This window comes from Syngnathus typhle, linkage group LG20, assembly GCF_033458585.1.
Source record: "Syngnathus typhle isolate RoL2023-S1 ecotype Sweden linkage group LG20, RoL_Styp_1.0, whole genome shotgun sequence".
NCBI classification, from domain to species: domain Eukaryota; kingdom Metazoa; phylum Chordata; class Actinopteri; order Syngnathiformes; family Syngnathidae; genus Syngnathus; species Syngnathus typhle.
In genome coordinates, this window is record NC_083757.1 from 2,979,611 (window position 1) to 3,005,438 (window position 25,828).

The 25,828-nt window shown below is 42.9% G+C and overlaps 2 protein-coding genes across 12 annotated transcripts; one reads left to right on the top strand and one right to left on the bottom strand.

The window, feature by feature from the left end:
- LOC133144374 (transmembrane protein 196) lies at positions 1-18,565 on the bottom strand. 8 transcript variants are annotated; one of them, XM_061267010.1, is made up of 9 exons: positions 18,426-18,565; positions 18,258-18,343; positions 15,025-15,146; positions 10,923-11,034; positions 6,159-6,299; positions 2,748-2,804; positions 1,720-1,855; positions 1,537-1,655; positions 655-1,472 (listed from the first exon to the last, which is right to left on the bottom strand). In XM_061267010.1, exons 6-9 carry the CDS (start codon positions 2,787-2,789, stop codon positions 1,401-1,403), a joined length of 369 nt encoding a protein of 122 aa, XP_061122994.1. In that variant the 5' UTR covers positions 2,790-2,804; positions 6,159-6,299; positions 10,923-11,034; positions 15,025-15,146; positions 18,258-18,343; positions 18,426-18,565; the 3' UTR covers positions 655-1,400. The 8 variants fall into 8 exon arrangements, 7 of the variants coding, with proteins under 7 accessions (XP_061122994.1, XP_061122995.1, XP_061122997.1 ...); XM_061267011.1 differs by lacking the exons at positions 18,258-18,343; positions 18,426-18,565 and adding an exon at positions 15,987-16,150; XM_061267013.1 differs by lacking the exons at positions 15,025-15,146; positions 18,258-18,343; positions 18,426-18,565 and adding an exon at positions 12,947-13,086.
- On the top strand, positions 13,139-25,808 carry itgb8 (integrin, beta 8). 4 transcript variants are annotated; one of them, XM_061267001.1, is made up of 16 exons: positions 13,139-13,272; positions 14,003-14,088; positions 15,282-15,453; positions 15,540-15,646; positions 16,010-16,149; positions 17,133-17,298; positions 18,447-18,605; positions 18,702-18,797; positions 19,165-19,257; positions 19,828-19,968; positions 22,208-22,619; positions 22,904-23,126; positions 23,198-23,295; positions 23,375-23,485; positions 23,962-24,125; positions 24,551-25,808. In XM_061267001.1, the coding sequence occupies exons 1-16, from the start codon at positions 13,188-13,190 to the stop codon at positions 24,671-24,673; spliced, it is 2,376 nt and encodes a 791-aa protein (XP_061122985.1). In that variant the 5' UTR covers positions 13,139-13,187; the 3' UTR covers positions 24,674-25,808. The 4 variants fall into 4 exon arrangements, 2 of the variants coding, with proteins under 2 accessions (XP_061122985.1, XP_061122986.1); XM_061267002.1 differs by having other exon boundaries at positions 23,378-23,485; XR_009710664.1 differs by lacking the exon at positions 24,551-25,808 and having other exon boundaries at positions 23,202-23,295; positions 23,962-23,989.
- Positions 25,809-25,828: the final 20 nt, after the last annotated feature.

Genomic DNA, 25,828 nt, shown 5'->3' on the forward strand with positions numbered 1-25,828 from the left:
TTAAATGAATAAATCAATTGGTCAAACAAAAAACGTTTTCTTTTCTGATGATGCAACACATTCACTATACTAGCATGATTTAATCTTTCATCTGAAAGTAATTCGAACCAACTAAACCTTGTTTAATTTTAAGTGCTGTTGTCACTTGAAGTAATGTGGGTGTTTTCACCAGTACACAGGAAAGGATGAGACTTCCTTCCAGTAATTCCAACTGAGGAACCACAGATTTCCCCATACTGGGAGTCTCAACCCACTCGGCCTGGATAAAAAGCAGGACTCCAAACCACTACAAGAAAAGGGCGACACAAAAACTCTCAGTGCTTTTCTGAATTTCATTCCTAGAATGCCAGAAACTGTTTTATAAAGTGTACTGTATGTGTTAATATATACGGCAAATTTATCCAAATAGTGGCGATTGACTCTGTCACATTATTACAAGTCTAAACCACAAATAATGAGTTACTCGTGCAAGCGCTAAGTATACCAATGTTACATAAGGTCGATTCAAGGGGAGCGCTGACTGTCTCCTCATCATCAGCTGGTCATTGATTCTGTATCCTTTTCTCACCTGCATTGCCACAATAAGATCATTCAGGTGACCTGAGGTCTCTCTCTCTTTCGCAAACACACGTGAATTTTTCTCCATTGCAAACATTGTAATAAGACTTTTCTTGGTTTATTTATTAGTGTAAGAAGCACTTACAAAAATATGTTTGACCTATTGTTTACATTCCTGACATACTGTCGTCATTGGTTACACCTGAACGAGCTTATCCCAATACTGTGGCTATCAAATATAGATATAAATATCTTGCATTTAGGATAATATTGCCGTGTTTACACTGGCATTCATTTAATAATAAAATCAGCATGTCATTGTGAGGTGTTTCTGTTACCAGTGCACATGAATAAATTAGAATACAGTCATAAAAAAACAAGCTAAAAGAACATTCATTGGTTCCCGTAGCTCAATTAAACAGCTGGAAATCTTATATTATCGATTCTTTTCTTTTCAGACGGCCACTTTCAACTTATGTATATAAAAAAAGTAGCTTATCATGTAACGTGATGGTCATTAAAAAATAGAATAGCTTAACATTTCACTCTGTGTAGTGAATACAAATGCTGTAATGAGTTTTACCATTTGAATCGGTTTTCTGAAATTGGGATTTCCGCATTATTCCGATTAATTGGCCAAATAGAAGAATGTAGCACAGTATTTTTTTACTCACAATTCGTCTTATCACTATATTGTTCAATTCATGAACCTCATGTTATGTCAGTGTACAAGCAGTATATTGTACCTTACTGTATTTTCTTTCAGCATTCCAAAAGTTTAAACATTTCAGTCTGCCGTACAGCCATTCTTAACTGTTGACAGCAAGTGAGTCAACTTGTCGTCATGGTGATGCGCCAGAGTGTCCGTTGTAGGAGATCTGAGGGATACCATTACTGGAGCTGTCCAGGGCATCCTGTTGAACACAAATACGTTTGTCAACAGGCGAGCTAACCAACAAGAAGCCATTTCTTGCTTACCTTCTCTGTCATCTCGTGTGAATGGTGCAGGGAGTGCTCCCTCTCCAAGAACATCCTTTGTTGCTCAGAGCTCGCCAGACGACAAGTGAGCCACGTGGACAATGTGCAGGAGGAGATCCCTACGGACAAGTAAGGTATTGTCACACGTGTGCTTGGTTCTCACGTTGTGTGTGTCCAGTTTACCCAGACAGGCCAGAGTCATGGCAGCAAGGTGGATAGATTGCATGGAGTCTGGTCGTTTACTGAGCGCACGGACAAACTGGAAGTTGAGGATGCCGGCGATCAGACCGCAGATGCAGCACGCTGAGAACAAAATCATCTGAGAACACAAGGCAGACGAGTTGAGGAATAGAATCAGAACAATGCCTCCCAACCATGCCAATGGTTTTTTCAACCATTCATCAGAATGAAATGAATGCAGGTCCTTCATTCTGCAAGTCAAATAATCGGGTGAAGTTGATTGTATTGCATTCTGTCTCTTTGGAGCGAGCCAAGGTGCCTTCACTGCCTTCAACCACATTGAAAAGGACATCTCCAATTTCAGCCATTACCCTGCGAGGTGTGCGAGGCGGCGGCTGGCGGGACTCCTGAACCAGATCGAGCTAATGCAATCATTGGCCCGAAGGCATGGATGGAGTCAGGGAGGGAGGGCACGGAAAAGAGTCGCGGAGAGACGGATTATTGAAAATAAGAGGAGAGATGAAGAAATGGATGGCAGGAAAAGATCGAGAAAGAGGCGATAAGTGGAGGTGGGTGGGTACAGGGTGAAGCAAAGGTCTCTTTTCCAAAGCGCTGACATTGATCCATCATTAGCCACACCAGCAGACATCCAGAGTGGAAGACGAGGAAAGACGAGGACTTGAAAGAGAAGGGGAGAGGTGACTGCTTGCCGCCTCTGCTTTCCTCAGACGTCTTTCAGAGTGCACACACACACACACACACAGATCACATTTCCACTCGTAAATATATAACAAATTGAAAAAGATGTCTTGATATAAAAAGCTGATTAAAAGTAGTCCTGTCAATGAAACTCTTGTATAAGTGAAGAGCCACAAATGGGTTAAAAAGCATGAAATAATAATTAAGACTCCCCCCCGTGTGTCAAGCTGCTGGAGTCCTCTTCCTGTTTGTTGCAGCAAAAATAAACTCCATCCAAAGACAAATTGGCATAAATTAGGCACAAGACATGATGCAAAGATTACCGTACTTACAATAAGGCCGGTCCTCTTTCGAGCGCACAACACACCACACATCCCGCAGAGCAGAAACTGAAAATAGAGAAATAACAACCAAGTGTTAAATCTGATTTGGCGCCGTGGGGACTTCATAAAAAGTGCTCGTCTTGACCATTTTTTTTTTCATTATGGAGTCATCACACACCTGACGATGTTTAAAGTGCCTTTTTCAGATTTTCTAGTCGGCTTTTCATGACATTCCTTCCAACAGGGATTTTCTAAAAATGGCAACTTGCAGTCAACCGGCATCACCAAACAAAATGACTTTTGAGGTTCCTTTCTCTTCTTGGGCTGGGATTTAAAGATTGGAAGCAGTTATTTTGATGAATGCAACTTGGCATGAGGGATGTAAGAAATCAGACCAGATTCAAGCAAAGTATCCTGCGCTGAGTCATTTTTACATTAGACAATTAACAGCAGGGGGCTTCTTGGCATGAGCTGCCAGTTACTTTCCCTCTTGCACACCCTTGCCAAAATCACATCGTGAGGGTGATGACAAGCAAGAAAAATGCTGAATAATGAATTTAAAAAAAGTAAAAAAAATATTTCACCCTTTGCACACATTGAAACACATTAGCATTTATTGCAATGCTTTAAATGATAACGTAGCATTTTCTAGACTCAACAGAGATGATCCGATCACCAGAATCAATGCCCAGTAGTGAAAAAAGTAGTGAGAAAGTCAATTAGCTTAAGCAATTTGGAGAAATTGATATCTTTTAACTCCCCCATGCAAACACACTGACTAGAAGTTGATCTAATTTCTGCTCAAATCAATTTACAGTCTACCTAAGGTAGAAGAATGTTTTTTTGACACCCAAGTTTAAATTATGTTTACAAACGATCCATACACATTATTCTACATATATGCAGATATATATTTAAAATAGCAAAAACAACCAAAAATAGTCACAAAAATACACATGCAAGAACAACTCTTAGCAGTTTGCTGTTAATCCACTATCTACAGTATTTATTCTTAATTGGAAAACGAAAATCATGCAGTGCAAATATTGACAATCAGATCTTTTTTTCCCCCTTGATTCCACCTCCCACTTACTAAAAGTAAGAAAGCCACGTACACAGAGTCCGCTCCACACCGGGGAAGCGTCGCCTTGCTGCGGCTTGTGCTGCCCCCGAACCCAGCTGATGCCCACGGCTCCGAGCACAATGCTGGCCACGCCCAGGCCCACCTCCACTACCGACAGGAGGAGAAGGCTCCACAGGATTTTGCGGCTGGAGCACATCCCGCCCGGGGCATTTCTCCGCCTACGACAGAAGAAGTCCGCTCCTCGGTTCTCGCGGGAGGGAGCGCGGCGTACGGCTCTACATCGGTAAATTATCGGCTGGGTCCAGACAAGTTAGTTCGAGTTGTTTAAAACTAATACCGAAAGTGTGTGGGGAGGAAAGATGCAAAGGGACGAAGCTGAGCAACGCCTGATGTGACGATAACGATGTGACGTCCACGTTACTTCAAGCTCCGCGGCACGCGCACAACTACGATGAGGCGCGTGCACGCGAGTGTGCACTCCGTGAATGAATCCATGATTATTATTTATCTTCAAAAAAGTGTACCTCAATTTCTTTGAGTAGTGTAATTGAAAAAGCAAAACTTAAACACATTTTAATACTTCAAAAAAACACATTAGTTATTTTTTTTTTTAGATTTCTGCAATATAAAGTTGTTAGTGTGCACCTTGTCTAACTGTACATTTAACGTCAACTCACAGCCAATATTATCTAAATGGCTGGCAACAAAAGTGCGCACATATACGACCTGATTGACAGATTGACTTCTTCAACAATCCAAACGATAAAATGACCTCACTGCATTTTTCTTCATTTTGGCAACCATGGATGCTGAAAGGAAAAGCCCCCAACGATTGCAGGCTTTCCCGAGTAATCACACTTAGCCACAGCTTCATTCCGTCCGTGTACAATCGATGCATGGAGACATTGGAGTTTGCGCTATCTTTTTATCGTGCCACTACTGGCTTTTTAACTGATCAATCAACAACGGTATTGACTAGCTTGAGGGTAAAAGCAGCTTGCGCAGAAACACGGAGCGGCGTGTTTTACTGTATACTGACTCATGGCATGTGTTTTTTGCATTCAGTGAGGAAAGGAACTGTTTGCAGATTCAATTATAACCCACAAAACTACTCATGCTTTTGCTTTTAATTATTGTGCAACGGGGGCTCGTTTAAAAACTCTTGGTAATGAAGTCAGTCACTGAGTCACTTGCTTTAGTTGAAAAAGAATACTTTGGCGGAAGTTTTATAAAGTGCATAAGGCATTAGAAGCTCCTGACTGAACCGGAAGCCAAAGGCAGCAAGTAACCGAGTGGCGCTATTGGAGATATATAAAGTTCCTTCCAGTTAAGTGGATAAAGAGAGGAGTTAGCAGGAGGTGCCAGGGACCCTATTATCCCCCGAGGCCCATTATAAGCATCCCAGTTGCCATCTGCTGCCAGTGTGGGCTCACAATCATTAGGAGACTGGTCTGTAATAGCTGGAAAAGGACAGCGAGAATCTGTCATCCTTCCCACAAGAGCAGAGGAGGCAAATGACGTAAAGAAGCCGCAGGCCGCTCAGACATTGACTTTGTTGCCATTGTATCCGTAGAGGTGTGACATTATCAAGTCACACTCCTGAGTGACTGTTCACTAAACAACCCATTAAGCCCCATCGTGTTAATGTCATGTAGCTGTAATGAAGCCCACAGTTGAATTTCGACTTTTAAAATTGTATTTTCAACATAGTTCTACATCATGTGCAGGGGGGTGGGCTCATTGGACATGCTCACTTACAGTTTGTCCACGCTAACCACACAGACCATAGATGAGGGCTCATTACAGTAGAAATCAATGCGATGCCTTAAATAACAGTACGAGCACCCGTCCTGAGGTCGTTTGTCAAAGTAAAGGTGCTTGTTAGCTGTATGTGTTAAAAGTTGAAGATGCTGCCTATAATAGGAGTGACATTAAAGGCAAAGTATGGATTGTATCCTACGATGAAAAGTAGTATACGCTTTTAAAAAACATGCAGTTTTGGTGACCTTTTGACCCACAAATATAAAGTACAAATTTAAAGCGAAAAGAGAATTATGTTGCTACATTTTCTTGAATCTCAAATAGCTGACTTGCATTAAAAAAAAAGAGAATAGTCTTCACATGGTTGCCATGTTTTGGCTTGTCACGGTCAATATCCACATATTTGGAGTCTATTTCCTGTATTTCCCGAGTTGTTTCGCTCAGCATTAGAGTCACATCTGGTGTGTTGGCTAGCTGCTCTGGAGAGTAAACAGAGTTCTTATAAAGTATTAAACACATCACAGCAGGAACCACTATGACCCCCCACACACGCCCACCCACCCACACACACTTACATATAGTTGGTGAGTCCCAGTGCCGAGTCAGTGGCCTCTAAATTTCCTCTCATCTCGGTGAAATTGGACCTGTGCCTCCATCCTGTGTGAAGACCTCGAACATTAAACCACCAGGCCTTCTTCCTCTTGTTTGGCCTCCCCCTGAGGATGAAATGACAACGTAAGCATGATTCAGCCCTATTGGAGGCCGCTATGCAGATAAAACAGAAGGATGACAAATCTCCTTCTATCTCTTCTGGAAGTTTTTTTTATTCATCTGTCAGTATGATGTCATTCTGGTAGACGTGAGAATTTTAGCTATATGTCTTAACAAACACGACCACTAGAGGACGCCCTCTCACAGTGATTTATGCAGACTCCAGACTGAGAGGAGAACATGAGGTAAGGATGTGAAAAGTACAATGAATGGAAGAAGAAAGAAAGTAATCTGAAATGTATGCATAGAGAGATGAGTTGACAGAACTCCAATAAAGGTCCATCTTTCTTGATGAAGGAATATCCATAAGAACTTCCTCATTTTCCTTGCAATCTTAACCGTGTTGTCGGAGCCACACGCTCACGGCTCACTTGACAGGATTTGCTTGTTTCCAACGTGTGGACCATTCACTGCGACGTTATCATTCTATTTCTCATGTGACTTGGCCCTTCCACGCGAGACGTTTACGGAATGACACACTTAACCAGAATAACTAGGAAGAAAACCGCCCGGGACTTCCCATACAACGACCGAGCGGGCCAAAGTCCACTTTGGCAGCTGTCTGAGTGTTTGTGTGTTTATAAGGACAAAAGGGAAGCATATGGATCTTTTCAAGTCTACTACAGAGATGCACTTTTGCAGAATGATGACATCGTGCTGAATGACGCACAGGGAGTGGGAGAGCCACACACCATCAAGCGTACTTGGACAAATAAATGCTCACACGCACACACACATATGTACAGTCGTAAAGGTGACGTAATAGCTCACTGCCTCCTTTGTTCGGCGCAGTTTAAGTGACTGATTTGGGTCCCAGTCTACTGTAAAACATACAGAGGATCCAGGTGGACTAGTATGTATTGTGCACCGCACCCTTTACACACCAGTCTTGTCAGAAAAAAAAAAAGTAATGACGCAAAGCTTATTATGAGACTTTTGTGCAACCTGACCAAAGAGCTTTTTTTTTTTTTTTCGCATGATTTCTTTGACTCATCCGGAAGAGGAGATGAGCAGGAAGACGAAAGAGAAACTTAAAGCATTCCCAAATGAAGTGTTTATTTTGCGTCTTCCACTTAAGGCCACTACAGATAATCCTGTGTTTATGAAACATGCTCAAAGAAATTCAATATACTCTAGGCCAGTTGTTCTCAAACTTTTTAAATCAAGTTAAAAAAAAAAAAGCTCCACATCCAACATAATAAAAATCCTAAAAAGTATGTTTGATATTATTGTAAACCACTATTACGTTACACTGTGCCGAATTAAACATAAAAACAAGTCTAAGGAAGTTTGTCGGCTCCCTCTAGTGGTATGCAAATGATTCACTGAATTAAATTATTTAACTTTGCAGAATGCTACACTTTATTTGTGCAAGTGCAATTTAGTTATGTTGCTTTTAAGTACAACACATGCGAGGGGATTTTTGTTTTCTCCTTTTCCACTTCATATTTGTACAGGTCCACCTGTAATAGAGGTTACACCGGACTGGAAGAAGGAAACAATGGCTGCATTGGTCCCATATTAGTCATCAGTTATCAGGAAGACTTTCTACAGGATAAAAGGACTTGGACAACAGAGAGATTGCAACATAATTGCCTGGTCATGTCACAGACACACACACAAAATCACAGTGTGTGCGTGTGTACGTGTACAAGACGAATCCAAACCACCAAACCATGGGATGGTTACTGTAGTCCAAAATGTATCCCCCCCCCCCCTGATTACAGACATTTGGGCCCCAGGACCACAAAGCGATGACCTTTCTTTTCTCATATTGAGGTTGGCACGGAGCCGCCCAGCTCTGTTTGACCTTGACAGAATTACACCTCACAGCAGCTGTCACCCAGGATGTGGCTGAGAAATTCAGGGACTCTCCGAGACTCCCTGGACTGTGAAAGTGGGCGATGAAGAGGGCATTGAATGAGAGAGGCCTTCAGGGATTGTGTCCTTTCAATTTGTTGAAAACAGTCTCAAATTTTCTTTTTATTGTGAGGTATTTTTTTTACTATATTACATAGCTTAATAATGGATTTTTGTACTAGTCCTAATATATTTGGAAATAATACAAAATGTGTTTTGCTCATTTCTGTCTCTTTCTCTAACCTCAGGGGTAAAAGTTTGTGAAAACAAAAAAACCCACTGGTCACTGTGGTAGTGGAGGAGATGAAAGAAAGTCATGCTCAGCGGTTCCATGTGGAAGATTCCTCCTCCGTTTTTGCATTTAGCCACAACACCACAGACGGTGAAAACAAAATGTCAGCAGTGACATGACAGCAATTACGGGGTTTTTCCTCGGTTACGCACACAGGACGGATGTTTTTGGACGCTTAAATGATCATTGTCAACCCACCGAGCCCGCAAACAAAGTATTCAATTATGCTCTCCTCATCCAGTCAAGTCCATTTCACATCACCTTATCAACATTCCAGCCGAGCACGGGATGAACAAATGAAATAATGTATCATATTCATGGATTAACCTTGACACTTGACATCCGCAAGTTTGAGGTGGTGTGGTTTTAAAGTGGAAAAGCACTTGTGCAAACAGCAAGGCAGGGGGTGTATTTAAGTGGATAATAACTCTCGGGCCTTGCAACTATTGGATGTGCTATTCATTTCAATGTAGGTAAAGAGGAACGAGGGTGTGACAAATCAAAATTTTAGAGGAACAAGCGGACACATTTTATGGGTATTAATGCAGAACTAAAGGGCAATAACATCCTGAGGTATTTATGACATATTTTATCAGTTAGGAAATAGCAATAAAGTCAATGCTTTTTTTTCCCGCTTTTCACCCAGCAGCTGTGGATTTATTGTGCATGCATTCTACATAATGGTATAGCTCTCTCCAGAAGTATTGGGACGGTGAGGCCAATTCATTTTTTGCTGGAGGCTTCAAATGTTTGGATTTGACATCAGGGGGAGTCAATGAAGCAAGAGAGCAATATTTTTTCAGCTTTTCCATTTGCTTCTGGATCAGATTCATAACTTTTGATTGGCATCTTTTTCATGTGGTCAAAAGAATGTGACTCACAGTTATGTTTTGTAGGCAGCATTTAAAGCTGAACTATTTTGATAAGTAACCTAATGGAGGTTTTTTTTTTTTTTTTTTTTACACCTAATATTACGATTTAATACGGCCATGGCACGGACATTGACAATAACCAGGACAACCGTTTGGAAAGTCATTAAAAAGAAAGAAACCACAGGTGTTAAAAGTAACAGACGGGGCCGACCGTGGAAAAGAACCGCCGTTGACACCTGAAACATTTTGAGAGCTTTAGAGAAAGACCATAAAACACCTGTTAGTGACATCAGCGGAAACACAGAAGAGGAACTCATTTGCAAGGAGGAAAATGCCAAACTATAGGGAGAAACCTTATGGGATAAGGTTTCTGGACAAAAAGCGTTACCATAATGATGGAAAGGTTAACGTGTGAAGGAAGAAGTGACCCAAAACATGCAAGTTCAAGTTTTGATGGCAAACACAAATGTTTTCAGTCGACAAAAAGAAAACAAAAGAGATCAGCTTCACACTTCCACCAATTCTGGAGGTGACTAAATTCCAATGGCAACTAAAGGATGTCAGTGTGGAAACAAAGCCTTTAGGCACTTATTTGTGTTTGGAATGCAGAGCTATGAGCTGCCAGATTAGTGGTCATGGGCATCACTAAATTCCTTTCTGGAATTCCTTGCAATTGTGCATTGACACATTTTTTACAATTCTTTGTCTACAGCTTTCCAGAGTTCATCCTATCATGATACACTGCACTTCACGAAACAAATAGGTAGCGTGAGATTTGCTTTCAAGTTCCCACTGTGACCTTCAAAATAGTGAAGTAGCTGTTGGCTATCCACACAATGTGCCACTATATGCACAGCAACATAATTCCTAATGTCACCTTGAAATAAAATCTCTGTTGCAGACATTTACATGCACGCATGGACTCACATTTAACTCCATAAAACTTCTCAGCTCACTTCAGTATAGATGATTGGCAACCAATGTCCAAAGCTCCTCAAGTCACTTCAATGTGGTTACTTAGTGCCATAAGAAAGCTTTCTCCTAAAACAGAGAACAATAAAAGAATGGCACTGTGTATGCATTTTCTAATCTATATTTAACAAAAATGAGCTCTTTGTATTTGATAAACTCTCCCCATGCTCCCTCAGGCTGGCTGCTGTGGGTTTATGCATGGATGGGAATCCCTGCTTTGCTCCCATCTAACCTCTAACCCCTACTTTGTCCTCCCATCGGCGTATCTAGTTCACCGCTGAAAAGAGCGTGGGAGATAGTTCAGAGAAAAACTCAGTGAGGGGAGTCAACTTTGAAGGGGGGGAGATGGAAAGAGAAGGTGGGCAGGTGCGAGCGGGAGGAGGGGTGCTACAAATGCGCATGAGCATAGTGAGTGTGTGCGACTGGAGAATGATGAGACCAGAACAGCGTGAGGGAAAGCTTAGCCGACTGCTAACACAAACAAATGGGGGGAGAGGGCCACAGGGGAAAGGTGGAGGCAGGAATGATTGGGAGAAGAGTTGTTTAGTGTCATCATTATGACAAGGATCTACCTCCAGCATCCTGACGTTGACCAGTATTGACAAGGCCAGGGGTGTGTTTACACAAGAGTCCATTATCAAGATTGCAGTGCGAAGAACAGATTCATATTTTTCCACCTTCGCCCTGGAAGACAAAAAAAAAAAGAAGACGTTTATGAGTGAGGCTAGGAATCTGGATTTTAGCGAAAGTTTATACATTGTTCATTTGAAGCGGAAATTGGTTATTTATATGACAAGGACGTTTTAAAAGCTGGGAAGCAACACTTAGTGTGCTGAAAGTACATTTTCCACCTCTGGTCTCTAAGTGGAAGTTGTTGAAAAGGACTCAGCCTACATAACACATTATGTCCAACTTACATATACATTAAATTATACGCCAACAAAAGACAAATAAAAAAACGTTTGGAATGAAAACAAGGCCAAAGAGTTGATGCACCGGTTTCTTCCCAAAGTGACATGTCTAACTACTGAGCTGTCACGCACATTGTAGCATTATCAGCTGCTTTTGAGAGTGCTGCCATCAAACAGCCAACTAAAACATTCCCACTTTCACTCGGGCGTCAAATAAACGCAGCGCGGTGTGCGTTTGCATCATTACCATAATTGAGAGTGACCGCGAGGGTAGCAAGAATGGCACCACTCCCACCCTCAAATTCCTGTTTGACAAATTATGCTAATGAATGAATGGGGTCCATTTCCAGGCTTGTGAACAACAAAATGGGTCAAACAGATCAGATAAGAAATAAGTATTGATCGGGACTGTTGGCACAAATACAAGCACAGTTTGGGCAGCGAGCCAATCACGTGATTCTTTTAAGTGGCAGGTTTCACTGAAGACCCGCATCCGATCAAACCAAAGATGGTGTCTTTTGTGGGGCGCACAGCTGCTGTTCTCCTGCTTGTTTAAGACATTTTTTGGCTCCTGTTCAGGAGAGCAACCAGCGAAGGTTACTCAATGTCATTGGAATCCGCGTACAATAGACCCAAGAAAAGCTCTCTTTCTACTACTTTAGCACTAGCGTGTAAACCCTTTCATGCAAGCGTAGCTTTGATTGACCCCCACCACTCCGTCCTGGAACCCCAACATCCACACGTATCGTCAAACACACACACACAGGAGCACTCGCTCCAGTTAAATGGCTCCCAGAAGAAGCAATATAAACACAAGTGTTCAATTTGAGGCCATAGTTCAACTGGAGTGCACCACACTGCTCCTGTCTCCTGTCCTGGTTGTGTTAAACATGGACAATCCATTATAATATATTCTGACCTAACATGTGGTTTATAAACGATGTGTTTCTCCTCATTGTGTTTAAGTAGCAGTCGCTTCCGGAATTTCACACACGTTAGTATTAAGCTAGTGGAATTTCTTCCGATGTTATTTTTACAGTAATGAATAACTAGGATTGATAAACAGCTTGAAGCAAGCACGCTGTGCCCCTTTTTTAGGAGGACTGTGCAAGTGAAAGTGAGAACACTCACTAAAGTTGTGGCTTCTGGGGGAACAACCTGGGCAGTTGTAGCTAACGTCAAGATGAAGAACTCAACAGACGTAATATAGAGAATTTAAGATTAAACACTTCAACGTAGTCATCAATGTAAATTACAGGCAGGCCATTTAAATTATTAATTAACTTTTTTTTTAACTGACACTTCACACAATCAAACTACCGTGATAAAGAAGAAAGCAAAAATCCTTATTCAAGCTATTTAGCCAGTTTTCTCAACGTGTGTGTTTACGAGTGGCGCATTCAAAGTTATTGTGCGCGTGACGTCATGGTGCTGATTTGCAACTCTCTCTCGCTCCGTCGCTCTCTCTGGTTGCCATGGCACCGCCTACCTGAGTCAATTCGGCGACTATAACGCGCTCCCTGTGCAGCATGTTCAGTCAGCATGCTAGTGCACGTTGGCAGCCTCCTATTTTGGGTCAGCGTGTGGACCGCAGTCCCGGCTCGATCGTGACGGAGTGCGTGGATGGAGAAGGGGTGGGCGCGGGGGGTTACCGTTGCGTTGCCGCACAAAAGCCGTTTCTCTACCTGCCCTCCTGGCGGTGGTGCGCGGGGGAGCGCGCTTCTAAGCTGATTGGAACCGGAGGATGTGAATACCTCCCCGGGATTAGAGGCTTTTTGGCTGAGGAACAATGCTCCGCGGCTCGGTGCGCCATTCCCGGCTTTTGTTGGCGAGGCGGCGGACGCACGGTCCCCGGTCTCCAGACTCCCACCAGTGAGTCCACCTAGCCTCCCCGCTCGGTCTGGTCACCCACCCGGCGTGGATAATATGACTTCCTGGCCATTCACATATGGCAGCGTCCCTCTGTGTCTCCTGCTCATAGTGGCTCTCTGCGCTGGAACCTCCCATCCGGGTGAGTGGTGCCTGCAGTTAACCTACATTCTGTTCCATGGTGTCCCTGTGCAGCATCACTTCAATCCACAGTCACACGTGTACTTTCTGCTGGAGGTGGCTTCGAATTTAAAGCCCATGGAAGCAACTTTTCTTTTTTTGATGTCAAAATGGAGTTCAGATAATGGATGGATGATTAAATGTGTGCCGCATTTTTATTGTCCCATGGAGAGAAATAACATCCATCCATGTATGTTAATTTCCGTGTAAAAAGCTCGTTAAAAAATAATTTACCGCTGCCGGTTCAATGTTGAGCTAATTGGATTCTAATTCCATTTTAATATTCAGAACAACCTGCAGCTATTCTCTGGCCTACATCTCCCCTCCATGAACTCAGAGCCGCTTTAAAAATGTGATCTCAGCAGATACGTCATCTCAATGAATCACTAATGCCCCCTTTAGTCACCCGAGAAATATTACAACTGCATAAATAGTGCTCGCTCGATTCAGCATTGGCTCCTTTTCAAACGGGAGTTAATTGACTCGTGCAATTCCGATTGGACAAGCACCCGTTCCCACGCTTAACTGCTTTTCTACAGCCTGACTCGTACTGATGTGGCTCTTGAAATAATACTCTAAGTGGTGCTTCAATGATCAAACCTCTAATTATCCAGCCAGGCTCCATTGCCGTAACACGCCTCTACAATTTCACATGCAAATTCTTTTCTTTTGTCACTATCTTCCCCCTGCAGGCGACAACGTGTGTTCGTCTGCCGTTATTACGTCTTGCCAAGAGTGTCTGAAACGTGGACCACAGTGTTTTTGGTGCTTCAAGAAGGTACGGAATGTGTATTTCTCAGCACGTCTCTGGCATTCCTCCGACGACGCACTTGTTGTGCTTTTTATACCATCCACAGATGTGAGCATGATGTTTCAAGCTACCCTCGTGCGTGGGGCGATGTGAATGTTTCCATTCCGTTTCTATTCTTTCACACGTAGCAGGAGCAGAGGCAAAGCCACATTTGACCCATATGTTTAGTCTAGTCATCGCTGCAATCGTGTGCTCCTGCCTGGGAGTTCTGTCTCATAAAGCATCCACCCAGGATCACTGGGCAGCCTTGAGGAAGTGAAAAAAAGATCCAAACACGGCAGCTTGTTTGGGAACTAACGTATCAACCAACTTGCACACGGCGGCTGGCTAGACTACACAGTCCACATGAGTGTGTTTACAAGCTTCAGGTGGCTTCCTCTGGGTGAACCTTGACCTTTTCAATGGGGTGTGAAAGCATTTAAACACCATTCACCAGTGGTGGGAAGTGACTTACCAAATTTTATTTTACTTTTCATCTTTGTGGTAAAGTACATTTTGAAGTCCATCCTTTTTTACTCTTAAGTGTAGAAGGTGGATGTACTTGGAAGGACAGGAAAATCCAGAAAGTCACCTTGACATTGTGCTAAAGTTCACTCAGCCCGTATAAATAAATAAATTAGCGTCTACAATGTCAGCTTAACATTGAACCGAGCTATTGTTATTCATGTAGGCAAAGTCCAGCTGGTCGGTGAATTTACGATCAGTTCATTAGTCAGTTCCTTAAGATCCGCTGCTAAACTAGTTATCGAGTCAATTTTTGTCGTGCCGGATACAACTTTTTTTCATTGACGATTTTTTCAAAATGTGACAAAGTAAGGAAAAAGATGTCTCACAGATTGTATAGTCCAAAATACTCACGTTGCTGCTTTTCTTCCGCTATGTTTGTGTGGGTCCTTCACTTACCACAAGAGCAAAGGCCACTAATCCATTCCAAAGCCACCAGGCATGACACTGCTGCTTTGTTCGGTCAGATGACTGTTATGGGTCTCAAATTATATTCCAAGCACATCTTTTTATGCCAACGCCTATAAAAGAACAAAAGAATCCTAAACATAGGAAATCATTTTGTACATGGACAAAATGCCTATTCTTCATAGAACTTATAGCTTACAAACTGTTCCCCCTGATATTGCATTTCACTCTTGCTATTTTACTTTTAGGATTTTCTGGAGGGGGCGGGTTCTGGCCATCGCTGCGATTTACAGGTGAACCTGCTCAGAAAAGGTTGCGGTCCAGAGTTCACGGAGAAATCAGACGTCAAAGTGGAAGTCAACGCCACCGTCAGCAGCACACAAGTGTCCCCGCGAGACATCAGCCTCACGCTCGCACCAGGTAGGCTGAAATACGATTAAACGTTATCAGCCTCGTGTCAATTTTAACTGTAATAATCCAATCCCGTGTTTCAACGTGTGCGCTAGGTTCAGAGGCTACCTTCGTTGTTGCCGTCAAGCAGCTGGCGCGGTATCCAGTGGATCTTTACTACCTGGTGGATGTATCCGCTTCCATGCAAGAAAATCTCGATCATGTAAGTGTTTCGACAAACTGCGGCTTTACGGACGAGAGATGCTCGAGAAAGACCTTCATGACTGCAAAGACTAATTTTCGCCTCCGCATAGTAGCAGTTCTAATTAGGACAGGATTATGAATATTTGAATCTCCTTGATCTAATCAATTAATTCCCTTTTTCATTCATTTTGAACTTTTGACTGAAACGGGCGTTGAAGTAAAGAGAGGATTGATTCAAAGGAATCTTTTTAAGGAGCCAAAAGAAACAGAGCAGGAAGGCTGGAAGTGTAAACATACAATCAAGTTTGTAAGGATGTAAATAAACACTCTCCACATAACGTATGTAATTCTTCCCTCACATTTTCCTCTCCCCACTCCACAGCTCAAGACGGTGGGTGTAGCTCTCTCTCTGCGTATGACGGAGTACTCCTCAGACCTTTGGCTCGGTTTCGGCTCCTTTGTGGACAAGCCGGTGTCGCCTTACATCAACGTGCATCCTACCAAGATCAACAACCCCTGCAGGTTCGAAGAATCATTTACTGATTGCAGTAACATATTAAAACAATATTCCAACAGGTGTCCTGAAGTTGTCTGTTTGGGATTTCACGGCAGAGCGTGTGCAAAGCGTGTTAAATGTTGTTTTTATAGCGGTAATTTATGGACGAACGAAAGGGGGAAAAAATCCAAAAGGTTAGCTTTTGTTCTGTGCTCATTTGTACAAAAATGGAAGGGTACTCGAAACAAAACTAAGACTAGTGTCTGCTGGTAAATAAATAGACTAATATAGCATTATTCATATTCCAATTAACGTTATTACCTGTATATAGCTATCAATAAAAGACAAAGGGATAAGTTGTGGTAATGAGAAATGAATGTTAGGGATGGTGAGGGGGGTATTAGTACGTCAATGGGAAAATCCCCCAGCAGTTGAGGTCTATGGCAGGGCAGCATAGCTAAAAGATGATTCAGGTCACAAGGCAGAATCAGCCCCCCTTTCATCAGAAAAGACGTCTGCTCGGAGGTATAAATAGATATAAATATGTATAGATGAAACCGGCCTGATAGCTGAAGTCTGCTTATGATGATTCTGGGAAAAACAAGTAGATCTGAGAACAGAAGGCTCAAGTGGCATGATAAGGCTCTAAGAGCTCCTTTAGATAAGATGCTGAAGAAAGGTTTGACGATTGTGCACTTCCATCCACCTATCCTGAGAACATCTAGAGACTTTGAGATTGAAACCCGCAACCTTACAATTGTGAGGCAGACCTGCTAACCTCCAGCCATAATCCACTAACTTAATTGCAAATATATTTTTAGTCCAAAGCAGGAGGACAACGAACAAGCTAAAGTCTGCGAGTTCGCCATATGACCCAGTGTGACTTTGCATTTTTTGGATGCACTATTGTTTCAATGATGAACGGCTCTGAGTGGGAGACTGAAACAAGAGGCTTTTGACTGTGGACGTAACAATCAATAACTGTTTCTGTTTCGGGCTCTCCCACCAGCGACTACGAGATACGCTGCCGTCCCGCCCACGGCTTCCACCACGTCTTAAGCATGACTGGAAATATGAGCGAGTTCACGCGCGTCATCAAACGCCAACGCATCTCAGGTAACATGGATACACCTGAGGGAGGCCTGGACGCAATGCTGCAAGCTACTGTGTGCCAGGTACGCAAGTCTTCATTAGTTATGTCATGTGCTCGAGTTTGTTTACTTAGTAATTACAATTTTTAATCGTCATAAAAACATAGGACGAATCAAATTTGCCAGTCGGTTGAATAGCGAAAGGGAGGCCTTTATTGCAGTGGCATTCTGACTCAGCGTCGGTTAGCGTCACTGGAATCCCAAGTAATGATGCCCCGAGTTGGCTATGACTGACACACACACACACACACACCACACATGCACACACACTCTGGCAGTGGCAGTAGCCCATACTAAGACTGCAGGGGGGCTTTGAGTCATGCCATGCAGGGGGGGCTGAGTAACCAGACTGCAGGGAAACACCACGCCACTCATGGCTCCGCAAATAGACTCTCCATTATGTCATGCCTATCTTATTAGCTCGCTGACTTTCCTTAAATACACACACAGACCCCCTTTTCTCACACAGTCTATGACACAGACATAAACACGGGGGTTGCGACTAGTGGGAGCATTTTTTTTTTTCTTCCTTGAGAGCCGAAAGAGCTCAGAGTCTGATGTTTGAAATTAGAGTATCGTGACACATGTATGATGTTATGTTGTGTTAAGTTATGTACTTACATTTTCCACATCACTCTTTATGTTGTGTTGCTGACAAGTGAGCTCAAGAGAAATGAATGGGCAAATATATACGCCTCCTTAAAAATATATTGTACCAGTGGGAAACGTTTTTACGGTGTATAATTGGAAATATTAAACATTAACAGAAACATTCAAAGCATTTACTGTAGTGTGTCCAATTATATACATGTCATGGAATTGACCTCAGAATTTGAAATCATGTTAGGTTACATGGACCTGGTTCTCCACTAATGAGGCCTTATTTAAATTTAAGCAAAATGCCTGCTCTTAACAAGCCAAGGAGACGCAATGTTAACACAAGTGGGAATAAAAAAAAAAAAGAAAAAATCTTGAATCCTCACCTTCGGCTGACTCCGCTTCAAATTCTTTCTTTCCCGCCAACTCCACCAAGTTATGCAGAAATTGTTGAAGTAGTTGGAGTGTAATCCTGCAAACAAAAACAACATAACAGCGATGAGAACACAGCCTTTCTGCCGGAGGGAAAGTATGCGGATGTTATTTCCACGTACTTAGCTTCGTCTCCTTTTCAGAGAGCTGTGGGTTGGCGTCCAGAAGCCAAACGTCTCTTGCTCCTGATGACCGACCAGCCTTCTCACCTCGCCCTGGACAGCCGACTGGCGGGAATTGTCACTCCGCACGACGGTCTGTGCCACCTGGAAAACAACGTTTACACTGAGAGCACCAGGATGGTGAGCGGACGAGGAGAAGCCCGCACGGGGGCAACGCACATTAAAATGAATCGTAAAAAACAAAGTGAATTGTACTCTTTTGCCGTTCTACCAAAGGACCATCCAAGTCTGGGTCAGTTGTCTGACAAACTACTGGAAAACCACATTTACTCCATCTTTGCCGTGGAGAAACAGCAGTACCAGTGGTACGAGGTAATAAATAGGCCACAAAAAAAGAAAAACTTGGAGCCCCTTATAAAATTCAAGTATACTTAACTATTAGGTATACACTGTAGCCTATATGTTAGACGTATTCGTAATTAGTCACTGGGTGACTGAGTCCAAATTGCTTAGCGGTAACGGGGAGGGAAAGGCTATAAGGTGCCGTCATTAAGGTAACAGTAAAGACTGTTCATGTGCCCCTTGCATCATAAAAACAACTCACATAAGACTTGTCAAGCTGCTACTAAAAACAGTCTGTACTCCTTTACTTAAGGAGTTGACTTTTTTTTTTTCTGCTGATAAAAATTGAAATGTTGTCTTGGACATAATTTGATGCATTTTTTTTTTCTACCTGTAGGAGTTAGTGCGCTTGCTACCTGGTTCCTACCTGGGGAAGATAGGCTTCTTCCAGTCCCCAAACCTCATCGATCTAGTAGTGGACTCGTATAAGGTACCGCTCTTCTCTACATTTAAACATTGGATGATAAAAGGTTGCGAAGGAGACTGTAGCAGTGTGAATATTTAAACAGACTAGTGTGTGTGTGTGTGACTGGTGGTTTGGTCATTTGGTTTCAGTCTTGCCTATAATCTCGCTTCCAGCACAGCACTCCATTGTTTGGTTCAAGAATCGTCTGAATCCACAGATCTGAGTGCACACTTGCGCACACACACAGGCAGCTGAACTTGAACAGAAGCTGCTTTTGTCAAGGCCACCATCAGATCCCCCCCCCCCCCCCCCCCCAATTGCTTCCCACAAACTAGGTGTCCCGACCATATAAAAAAAAAACAAAGATTCTATTTTGGGCCCCACCTACTATTTCCCATAAGCCTCTTGGAGAAAAAAAAATGCACACAGGAATGAGAGCATTTTGAGGACAAGTTTCACATTTCAATGGTCGCAATTATCGTTCTTGGTCTCAAATTGCCCATCATCACCGTTTCTTCTGCATTCCTATGGCAGTATGCGAGGTTTTAGAAATTCAAGACAATTGTCTAATTCTAATCTTTTTTCCGTCCATAGAGCTTGCTGACAGAAGTGACGTTGTCAGTGTCATTGGATGACAAGGCATTCAGCAGGTACTGGACGTCCGTGTCCCCCATCTGTCCTGAAGGGACAACTGCTAAAGAGAGGAGCTGCTTGGGGGTGCAACCTAATCAAACGGTAAAGCAATTCTATGACTTGTTTTGGAATGTACGTACTGCCAAACTGCAGAATTGTAATACATTATTACCCAGCCCAGTGAGAAAATGTCGTGGCATTAAGTTATGCGAACCAACCTTTTTTGTTTTGTCCTTTTATTTTATTTTCCCTCCCTAATCTCCTCATGAGTCTCCTTTCCTCCCTCTGAATCATGCCTCAGTCGTTAAACCCTTTAATCTGAGGATGGAGAAAATGAATTATGGAAAGTACCCACTCGTTATCAGCATAGCAATAAAAAAAAAAGAAGAAATATGTGCATTCCTTTCCATACCAATTACCGTTTTTTTCCGTGTATAGTGCGCCCCCATGTATAGTACGCACCCCTAAAAATGGCATGCTGATGCTGGAAAAAAGCTTGTACCCATGTATAATACGCACCCAATTTTTATGAATTTTAAAAAAAAAAAAATTTAATTTTTTTTTTTTTTTTTAAGTCCCAATGATCGTCACACACGCAGGGAGGCAATGGGTCCCATTTTTATAGTCTTTGGTATGGTCTTAACTAGGCTGGATGTAATTTTTTTTGTTGGCGTTGATTTCTCCGATTGCCCCTAAACGCACCACCGCGCTCCGTGCGCATGGAGCGTGTTTGAAGTGAACAGCAGAGAAGAAAGGAGCAAGGCAAAGTGTTGTGAAATAAAATATTACCTGTAATACGGATTTAGGTAGAGAACTGAACTCTCGCTCTTTATAGCTGACGTGTCTTGCTCATCCGTTCTGCGCATCTGTAATGGCGGCCTCCGTATGATATCCGGTTTGCGTGTGTGCGAGAGCGAGAGAGAGCGAGAGGGAGAGCGTGCGAGAGAACGCTCAACCGTAGCGCGCCGCCGACCGCCCAACTGCACCGGGCTGGTCGATTATTGTGACAGAGCCGTCGCTGAAATTTAGAAGATATTTTTAAAGTCCTGATGTACTTTCTAAAATTTAAGTGGACCTCAGTGCGCACTGCGCAGGGAGCTTAATTTGGTGCGGTCGCGCAACTGCAGCGCGCCGGGCGCTCACTGTCGCATTGCTTAAAGAGCGCCTTTGTGTTTTAGGATGAACAGCAGAGACCAAAGGAACAAGGCAAAGTGTTGTGAAATAAAATATTACCTGTAATACGCATTTTGTTATTTGCTGATTGAAACTGCTAATTAAACTGTGAATTGAAACTAATAGGAAGAAAACAACTCACCGCTCTTTATATAGCTGACGTGTCTTGCGCATCCGTTCTGTGCATTTTATTTCACAACACTTTGCCTTTCTTCTCTGCTGTTCACTTCAAACACGCTCCATGCGACCGCAATGCTCTCGTATCAGACGCTTGCTCGTTTGCTGTCCCGTGCGCGCACGGAGCGCGGTGGTGCGTTTAGGGGCAGTCGGAGAAATCAACGCCAACAAAAAAAATTACATCCAGCCTTGTTAAGACCATACCAAAGACTATAAAAATGGGACCCATTGCCTCGTGTGACGATCATTGGGACTTAAAAAAAAAAAAAAAAAAATTAAAAAAAAAATTTTTTTTTTTTTTTTTTTGTACCCATGTATAATGCGCACCCCAGATTTTAGGACAATAATTTAGTTAAATTTTGCGCACTATACACGGAAAAAAACGGTAATAACCACGGTGTACGCTTTTTAAAGACAAAATGTTTCCTTTGCAAGTGCGTCACTGGCAAAGATTTTTTTAATTTGTTTTGAAGTGGAACTGAATGTGCGCTTTATCAAGACTCCAACCTTTTAAACTCGCACACATACAGCCTTAAAAGAAGCTGACGCTTGAATAGCCTTCAGCTCCTAAACGTCCTTATCAAGAGGGGCAACAAAGATGCTATTTTTGGCACAACCTCCTCCCCCCCATAAGCCTCCTAAAGTGGGGGGGAGCACCCGACAATGAAGAAACTCTGGGAAGATTATAACTTTGACTAATCGCACTAGTCATACATTTGTTTTCCACAGGCTTACAAACAACACATTGTAATTCAAAGTCACTGTAAAGTTCAAATAATGTGTCTTCAAATTTGGACAAAATTTTATCAACATGCCTGAACATTTTAAATGAGTGTTGCAACTTTTCTATTTTTAGTTAGCAAATTTTTCAAAACACTGACAAGTGAGTAACTCGGATCTACGGCACATTTGAACCAATTACGAATTTGATTCATCCAGGTCACCAAGAATAAAAAATTACAGTCTTGCTCGTGTTTTTTTTTTTTTTTAGGTCTACTTCAACATCACGATTGGCCTACACTCTTGCCCTGACCACGGAGCAGATGAAGACATTGAAGTGATGGTTCGCCCCGTGGGCTACAATGAATCCACAACTGTTAGGATCCACTCAAAATGTCAGTGCAGTTGTGGGTCAAAAGGACACTGCCACGAGAGCGGCGACTCGCCATGTGCGGCGGGGACTACACACGGCACTGGTCAAGAGCAGAGACCGCAACCGGCACTTATCAATGAATCAAAGCGGAATTGCCGAGCGGAAGGGTCTAATGTGGACTGTAGCGGTCGTGGAGTGTGTGAATGTGGGAAGTGTGTGTGTGAGCGCAGCAGACTTGGCACAATCTATGGGAAATACTGCGAGAGCGATGACTTTTCCTGTTCCTATAACAACGGACTGCTGTGTGGGGGTAAGTATCAATTGAATCGATTTTAATCATCGGCTAATTGTTTAGACTCATTTATTTTATCCGTCATAATTGTCCAAATCCTCTAATGTCAGCCTCTGGTCAGTAATTATTCATTCTTTTTTTTTTTAATAAGTCATTCATAAAAACAGACGTCCTAAATTTGCATTCAATTAATCGATGGGATAATTGATTGTAAAAATATCCAACAGTGACAGACTGCACAAATAGCAACAACAACACAAAACAGTTGTAAAAAAGGTCTTCTTTCTCTGTGTTTCTGTCAGGACAGGGTGTGTGTGTGTTGGGTGAATGTGTGTGTGAGGATAACTGGACAGGTGATAGCTGCAGTTGTCCCGTCTCCACAACAACCTGCCAATCTCCTGATGGCTCATTGTGTAGTGGACGAGGCACGTGCGTGTGCGGCCAGTGTGTGTGTGACAATCACAAATACGCCGGGGATCTCTGCGAGAGATGCCCTGCTTGTCAAAGCTCCTGCCAATCACACTGGTACTGCTTTTTGTTTGCAAAAGGATGATGGGTAACTATGTTCGTGGAGCTGACGTGTGTATTGTTTTCAGGAAGTGTGTGGACTGTCACATATCTCATGGCTTCAAACACAATGAATGCAACCGCACGTGCGACTCAGACGTCGTTTCCGTCGGTGATATGATGTCAGGTAGAGCTCTAATCTTTGGCGTTGCTCTGGCAAGCCATTTGACGTTGTTTGCCTTCACGCAAATTATTTCTCTGTCCAGCAGGGGGCAAGTGGATTCAATGTATGTACATCGGTAGTGACAAGTGTCGCTATTGGTTTCAAACAAATTCAGAGTCTGGATGGAACCAGCTTCACGTTAGCACAAGAGCAGGTAAAGGTTTCAGTCAGCTGTATTTGATATTCCCCCTTCGCTTCTCAGCTCTGGCTTACAAAAAACACGCAGACATTTGCAGATGCATACACAATTAGAACTACACACACTCTGGTTTACACTTTCACACACGTTGCACATCCAAGAGTTACAGTTCATCCCCACCGGAGATTTGGAACAAAACTGCTCATTGTGCATTTTCCCTCCATCTCCCCTTATCCCCTTAACCCGACGGGACGCCGCTGACGCCTGCTTCTCCCGGCCGTGGCGGGGGCCAGGTCTCCATGGCAACGCTGTTACTAAATGTCTTTGGGCTCTTTGTTTTGAGCCAGAGGCTGTCATCCACACATGGTCCCGGCCGAGACACACAGCTAATGGCCGACTATTCAGAGTGTTGTTGACGAAAGTTAACAACGTCAATATCATGTAATAAGTTGCAAATTATTTATCACACTCGTGTATGTGCATGTCCACAGAGTGTGCCAGCAGCGGCCGGCTGGTTGGGACCTTCCTAAGTGTGTGTGCCCTAACGGTTCTATGCGGGCTGGTGGTGGTGGCAGTGTCCAGGCTGCTTCTGCAGAAAAGAGGCTGGCCCCCAGGGGATGCCACTAAGGCTGGAGAATATAACTGCACTGGCAAGGTAAGTTAACCAGTGAGCAAACAGAACCTGACTTTTTTTTTCTGTCTGACTTTCATTTTACGATCAGAATTGGTCTGCGACAACTAGAAGTCGGAGCGAGGAAACAGACTTACATCTGTGTTTTACATTTCCGCTTGTCTCACAGCTTTAGTAAACATAGCGTTGGGATTTGCAATCTCGGGTGATTTACAGATCTGAGGAGAAAATGCAGGGGGGAGGGTGTCAAAGCTGTTTTGGACTCAACTTTGAGTTACAGCAGTTCACAATAGCACCGACTCCGATTCATAAAATACATCTCGGGACACGCTTTTATTGAAGTACACGTGTACCGATCAAGGAAGACATGGTCCATAAGCGGCGGACACCACTGCCGAGATGTTATAAAAGTTCACGTGCATAAGTGTGTATTCCCAATCACCTTTCAGGAACTATCCTACATTCCAACAAGCAACGAGAAGACGGTAACTTATAGAAGAGACCGACCTTCTGACCATTCGGTGGAGATGACCGTCCACGTCAAGATGCCCCTTGGGGAACCCTGGCAGTGACGGGAGGGGACACATTCCATTGAGGAGAGTTGGACTCTGTTCTACTTTGCTGATGGTAGTAAGCAATTGAAAACCTCCACTAAATGATGATTTTACTTTAAGACTCTGGGACTGAGATGGCCAGTACAGTATTGTGGCTATGGGCCTGACAAGAGCACAAGTCCTCGAAACTGCCCGTATAGTAGCACTGAGTCTCTACAAAGGTGATTGATGTGTGTTTGCGTGTGGCCAGTGTGGTGTTAAGGCTCTTCAAGTCTAGTCATAATTTTGCGCTTCAAATATTCTGGCTCAGGCATAGACTGCCCTCTTGTGGCAAACCCGGGGTACGACTTTTTATTCCACCATTAACGCTGTCTGCACACAGTCTTTTTGCGTTCCATGACATTTGGGTGAATTTACGACGTGCACTTGTGACTATTATTTTCTATTTAATATTAGTATTGTGTTCTCCAGTGATTCACATTGCATTTTAAGCGGTTTCACTATTTGTGTGAACTGATCCTCTACATTGCATTTTTTTTTTTCCAGAGGTGTTTCATGTGATTTTAAGTTGTCAATCTGACTTGCACTTGTTTTGCATTATACTACTGAGGTGTCCTTTCATTACAGGGCATGAGAGCTTTTCAGTGGGATCAAAATAACATTTCTGTGCTAAAATGGGCATTAAGGGTTCGGTAACAAATCCACTGGAATAAGACTCAAACGCTAACATTTACCTGGAACTACATAAGCATGAACATGTGACCTCAAATGAGAAGTGTAAGTTGGCCATCTGCCACAAGCAATTGAACTAGACTGATGACTTGATTCCTTGGTACTAGGAAAGGGCTCAAAAGGTACTGCGATCCAAAGTGAAAGAGCGTTGTTCTACTCCTAGTCTCGTGCACTAGATGACTTCCCAGTCCTTTCCCCTTTTGTGATTTTAATTTGTGGTGATAATGTTTACAGCAATAGCTGCTTGATCTTTTTTTTTCCAGCTAAGAGATGAACACTACTATTTATTGTAATGTATTTTCTTATTAATTGACATGTAAATGGTATTATTCTACAATGAGTCTACTTGAGTTGCAAAGTTGGTTTCTGTACAAAAAAAAATCAGCAATAAGTGAATCATCTCATTAAAGTAACAGCAGCACTTCTGTGTAGTTTTGGTAT